The sequence below is a fragment of the Cebus imitator genome, unplaced genomic scaffold (assembly GCF_001604975.1).
Source record: "Cebus imitator isolate Cc_AM_T3 unplaced genomic scaffold, Cebus_imitator-1.0 Scaffold169, whole genome shotgun sequence".
NCBI classification, from domain to species: Eukaryota; Metazoa; Chordata; class Mammalia; order Primates; family Cebidae; genus Cebus; species Cebus imitator.
This window is the reverse complement of record NW_016107484.1, coordinates 1,792,620-1,798,540: the sequence shown is the minus strand read 5'-3', so window position 1 is coordinate 1,798,540 and position 5,921 is coordinate 1,792,620. Positions and strand designations below refer to the sequence as shown.

Sequence of the window (5,921 nt, the reverse complement as noted above, 5' to 3'; positions counted from 1 at the left end):
TTTAGTAGAGACGGGGTTTCACCAAATTGACCAGGATGGTCTCGATCTCTTGACCTCGTGATCCACCCGCCTCGGCCTCCCAAAGTGCTGGGATTACAGGCTTGAGCCACCGTGCCCAGCCTCCCTTACTCTTTCATGCTTCTTGCTTCTCTTCCAGACAGACAGTCTAGCAGTGCTTCCTTGGAGACCCTGTTAGCACTTCTTCAAGCAGAAGGGGCCAAGATTGAGGAAGACACTGAGGTAAAGCCAGCCATCCTTGGTGGAATCCTTGAGTCACTTTGGGCTGTCAGTGGGCCCACTGTCTCCAGAAACCAGGAGTGCTGCACCGGCAGAGTCAGGAGGTGGTGCCTCCTAGGTGGTGCCACCTGGCTGCATGCCAGCAGGAAGCCTGGCGTGTGGGCTGGGGAAAGTGCCAGGCAGGGGTCCAGGGAGCAGCAGGGGGAGTGAGGGCAGGGTTGAGGGAGGGTCAAGAGAGGGCATGCGTGCCACCCTGTGAACCCCAGCCCCTGGGGCCAGTGGCAAATCACCACGTGCCGCGGTTCATGCGTGAGCTGGGGGCTACAGAGCCTCTGGGACAGGTCCAACTGTGCACTAGAGCCTTTAGCCTTGCCAGGTGATATGGAAACAAGTCAAGGTCGAATGTTGCACAGTTGTTGCAGGCTGGGCCGGCAGGATCTTGCCAAGATAGGGCTGGGTTTGATGAACTGTGAGGCCTTGGCGGGGCCTGGCGGGCACAGGCGTTTCTGTCCTGCTGACCCACCCAGGGCGAGTCTGTCAGTCAGAGTGTGGCTGGGTGAAGGCAAGGGGATGTTGGACTCCAGCGGGCTCAAGAGAGGCCTGGAACCCAGGAGTTGGGACCCTCACCCAAAGGCCAGCTCCTCCTGGGCCTCTGCCTGTTGCGCTGGTGGTGGTGTGCGCAGCAGGACTGCCCTCCGCTCCACCTGGTGGCAGCTTGTGCTGAGGTCAGCCTGAGCCCATGACCTCTGGGATCTGGAGTAGGAGTGGGGCCCTCTGGAGGTTAGAGGGAGGGGTGGTGTTGGAAGCAGCTGGGCGTTGCCTGTCCTTGTGCCTAGACATGAAGGGAGCGTCCTCCCCATTTGTCTGTTGCTGTAACCAGGTTTCTGCCTTTTTCAGAACATGGCAGAGAAGTTTCTGGATGGAGAGCTTCCTCTGGATTCCTTCATTGATGTCTATCAGAGCAAACGGAAACTGGCCCACATGCGACGGGTGAAAATTGAGAAGCTCCAGGAGATGGTGCTGAAGGGGCAGAGACTCCCACAGGCTTTGGCCCCGCTGCCACCCAGGCTGCCCGAGCAGGCACCTACTGCCCCCCTTCCCTACTCTGCCCCAGAGGCCAGTGGGCCCTCCGCTGTTGCGCCTCGACGCATCCCCCCCCCACCACCCCCAGTGCCTGCAGTTCGCCTAGCCACCCCGTTCACCACGGCCATGGCCTCGGGACAGGCTGTGCCGTACCCAGGATTACAGTGTCCGCCCTTGCCCCCCCGTGTGGGGCTCCCCACTCAGCAAGGATTCTCTGCACAGTTCGTGTCCCCGTATCCACCAGCTCTCCCTCAGAGACCCCCGCCCCGGCTGCCTCCGCACCAGCCGGGCTTCATCCTCCAGTGAGCACCAGAGCCGTCCTTCCTGGGAGACCCTCCGCCTGCTGTGCTGCGCTCTGCAGATGGGAGGGAGGCTGGAGGTCTGCTCTGTGCCAAGGGCTCCAGGGCCCTGGGCCAGCGTGTCTATCTGGTTTTAGAACTGTAGGTCAGTGGTGAGTAGTAGAAGCCCAGGTTTTGGGCACCGAGGCAGTTGTGTGTGCCGGGTCGCCGCCTGACACCCGCGCATCGCATCGGTTTGCATTCTCCATGTGATGTCTAAGTATCTTAGTGTTGACGAACTCATGTTTGGGAAGAGACAAAGCGTCTTCCCTCATTCCCTTTTAGAATCGTGGTCCTCCCATTGCAGCTTTATTTAATGAGCATGGTTCATGATACTTATTTTATTTTCAAAAACAGTCATGTGTGTCTCACCCAGTGGCCGCTGCAGCCCTGGTGAGGGTGGGTGGGCGCCAGCCAGCCTGGAAGAGTGCTGTGGCCGGGCTGCCATCTGCAGCTGTGTTGTTGCTCACTGAATCTGTTGGGGAGAGGTCATCACAGTCACCGCCTGACCTGGCTGCTGCTCTTGCTTCAGAGCCACAAGCAAAGTTTGCACTGGGCCCACTGCCGAGTCCAGAGGCTGGAGAATGGCCACCGGTGTGGGAGGGGACCGCACGAGCGGGACTTTGCACAGCAAATCGTGTCCCCAGCTGCTTCTCTCCCTCCTGCCTCGAGCCGGCCCCGAAGGTTTCTATGAAGAAATAATCCCCCAATATTTTTACTACATGTGTGATTTTCCTGTTTTATATTGAAAAAGAAAATTTTTTGACACTCCCAAGACCATTCAGGGAAATTTTATAAAAAATGCAAATATTGTCTTGAGCAGATTGAAATGCAGATGAAGCGGATGCGATTTCCTACCCTCGGGTGTCCGTGCTGTGCCTTAGTTCCCCAGGTGCCAGGACTCACACCTGCTAGGGGCTGGGCAGGGCCCCCGGCGGCTCTGCTTTCTCTGAAGGGCTTGTCCAAGTTCATTGCCCTATTACATGTGGTCAAGACGTCCGGCTGCCTTGACCCAGGCTATCCTTAGCCAGTATCTTCTGCCCCTGGCTGGCTAGTAGCTGGGCCTCAGGGCGGTGGTGGTAAGGATTTGGAGAAAGCCCACCCCACGGGATTGAGGGGCGGGGCTGTGCTCCAACCACCCGGACCTGCTGTTCTCCCCACCCCCGTGGAACCTCATCTTCACGTGCCACATGTGCTGAAGGCCTAGGGCCCGGCAGTGGGCAGCGGCATCTGTTGACAGAAAAGGCCCAGGTGCTTACCCGTGGACCTTCTGGGTCACCCCTCCCCTGTCACTTGTCAGGCATCTAGGGCCCTGACCTGTGCCTAGCCACCAGGGTGACAAGGCAGAACTGAAGTGGGGTCTGTCCCAGTGGGCCACGGTCCAGGCCACTGCCTTTTGTCCTCAATGACTACATTCCTGCTCTCGGACTTGAACTCTACTGTAACCGTTTTCTTAAAGGAAATGAAGTTGTGTAGGATGATTCACTGCCACGCCAGTCAGGCAGGCTTGCCATGTTCTGTGAATCTCCAGTGAGCGGTGCCACCCGCCCCATACCTCCACCACCAGCCGCTGTCAGGGATGCCACAGCCCAGCCACGGTCGCAGCCAAATGCGTTGCGAAGGGGCCCCTGGCTGGGCTCGCCGTCGCTGTTCAGGGCCGTGTCCGGTGCTGTGGCTGTAAAGCTGTAGGACCCTTTTTAATAAATAGAGAATTATTAATAACAGGCCTGTCATTTATTTACTTGGGGGTGTGGATGTTCATGATGTGTGTGGTTCTGAAACATCAGTGATCAAAATTCCAGCAGGGAAGCTGGCTGGGATCTCTGCCTGTCCGGGATCCTGGCTCAAAGGCGGGGCCTCTTACCCTCTTGGTTTGTCACCAGAGTCTCATAAACAGCAGTGATGGACAGAAAGTCCTGTGTGTAAGAGAGCATGTCTTCAGGATCACAGCCACTGTCCAAGCAGGGGACTGAAGGTGACCTCGGGGCTCAGGCTGTGCCTGCACTTTGTCCTTGAGGTTGCCGCCATGTGCTGTATGAATGGTGTAAGCGCATTAGGATGTTCTGTGGTGGGTTTTGGTGAGGGGACCAGCGGCTCTGACATTTTGCTTTGGGTGCTTGCCAGCAGGTGTTTTAAAAAGGCAGTTGCCTCTGCCCACTCCAAAGCCCAGTGGGTGCTGCTTCCTTCTCTAGGCTGAGAGGTGGGGATCCTGCCAGCGCTGCCTCCTGGGAGAGCTACAGAATTGTACCCTGTGCTCTCCGTCCCAGCCGAGCTGTGCGCCTGCATCTATGTGTCCACCATGTGCCCCCCCGCGCCAGCTGGGCTATGTGCCTGCGTCGATGTGTGCCTGCTGCCCTGGCTGAGGTGCATGACCGCGTCCCTGAGTGCCCCCTGCCCCTGCTGAGCTGCATGTCTGTGTCCCTGTGTGCCTGCCGCCCCGGCCGAGGTGCATGCCCGCGTCCCCGAGTGCCCCCTGCCCCTGCTGAGCTGCATGTCTGTGTCCCTGTGCCCACTGCCCCGGCTGAGCTATGTGCCTGCATCACTGTGTGCCCATGCCCGTGTGCCTGCCATCCTGGCCAAGCTGCATGTCTGCGTCTGCGTGTGCCTGCGTCTTCACCACAGCTGAGCTGCGTGTCTGGGTCGCGATGCCCTGTGAGGGACTTGAGGAACTGAGATGAGTGCAAGCTCCCGTTGCTGTCTCTAAAAGCTGCCATTCCTGGCACATCATCGTCTATGGGGATGTGCAGCAGCAATTTCTGTGGTTCTTCTGTGAGGAAGAGGGAAGCATTTCCTGAGAAACCTGTTTGCCTTAAAGTAAAAGTGATAGTTTCTCTTTTCCCGGTGGCTGCCAGGAAGCTTACAGCTAAATCTGTTGTCCACTCGAGTGAGCATGCTGGACTTCACAGTTTTGTGGCTCATGAACCTTGCTTGTGGGAGCTTTTCCTCCTGCTGTGTGGCCCATTCACAAGGATGACCAGGGAGGGGCAGTGGCGGGTCCAAGAGGGCAGGGGAGCAAGACCAGACCCCAGGCTCCTGCTTTGTAGCCTGGCATGTGTGAGGCGGCCTCTCCAGTTAAAGGTTTCAGCTGGGCGCAGTGACCTGTAATTCCAACACTTGGTGGATCACTTGAGGTCAGGAGTTCGCGACCAGCCTGGCCAACATGGCAAAACCGTATTTCTACTAAAAATACAAACAACAACAACAACAACAACAAAAAATTAGCCAGGCGTAGTGGCACACGCCTGTAATCCCAGTTATTTGGGAGGCTGAGGGAGAATCGCTTGAACCTGGGAAGAGGTTGCAGTGAGTCAGTGCCACTGCACTCCCACCTGGGCAGCAGAGCAAGACTGTCTCCCCCCCACCCAACAAAAAAGGTTTGGTCATTGAGGACTCAAGAATGATCAGTCAAGTGTCAGTGCCTGCAGACTTTGGTCTGTATCTGGGGGAGAATCAGTTCTTTTTGTGTTTTCTGAAGCCATGTCACTATATAAACAAGACCCAGGAACAGGGTCCGTCTCCGCCCTCATGGTCAGTTTGCAAAGCCCTTTCACACATACGGTCCTAGCCACCTGGCACAGCACCCCTGGCTACACAGCCCAAGCCAAAAGGCCCCACTTCGTCCTCCAGGAGACCTGGGCACAGGTGGGAGGCTCGTCTGAGGCCATACAGGAGCCAGCCAAGGGGCCTGATCTCCCCCGGACCTTCCCTGTCCTGTTTCTCCATAAATGCCAGTCATCTTGGCAGGAGGTAGTACAGGGTGAGCCCACCCGCCTCAGCCTTCCCTCTGGCATGTGCTCCTGCAGAAAGTGGGTGATTGAGTGAGGCTGCCACACACCCAGGGACTAAACATCCTTACAGTTTTCTGGTAAGTGGAAAGGCTGTGTGTGGCCAAGGCTCAAGTCCGGCCAGCTGGGAGTCAGGGTCCCCACCTTAACTTAGGAACTGTCAACTAAGGCATGGTCTCAGACACACGGAGGGGGTCAGCAACTGCTGGGAGCCCCAGGGAGGCTGTGGGCATCGAGGCTGGAGTGGAGGTGGCCTCTGTGGAGGCAGCTAGCTCTTGTCCTCCTGTGTAAAAACTCCCAGAGATGGAAGGCGGACACGCACAGCCAGTGACAGCCGTGCTGAGGCTTTCTGCAGTCCCGAGTGCTCTAGGATTAAATGCAGACACGATGGGGTCCCCAACCCAGCACCTGGCCAGGGCCTGACAAGGGAACACGTCCCTGGAGGACTGAAGAGCCAGGCACAGCCCCTCTGGGGCAT

The 5,921-nt window shown here is 57.5% G+C and overlaps 1 protein-coding gene across 3 annotated transcripts in view; it reads left to right on the top strand.

Moving 5' to 3' along the window:
* The window catches only part of VPS37B (VPS37B subunit of ESCRT-I), a 31,982-nt gene extending 28,602 nt beyond the window's left edge, over positions 1-3,380 (top strand). For all 3 annotated transcript variants that reach the window (XM_017544352.2, XM_037744228.1, XM_037744229.1), the window contains exons 3-4: positions 158-240; positions 1,135-3,380. In XM_017544352.2, the coding sequence (XP_017399841.1) occupies positions 158-240; positions 1,135-1,626 (575 nt within the window). In that variant the 3' untranslated portion in view covers positions 1,627-3,380. The remainder of the gene's footprint in view (positions 1-157; positions 241-1,134) is intronic.
* The last annotated feature ends 2,541 nt before the right edge of the window (positions 3,381-5,921 follow it).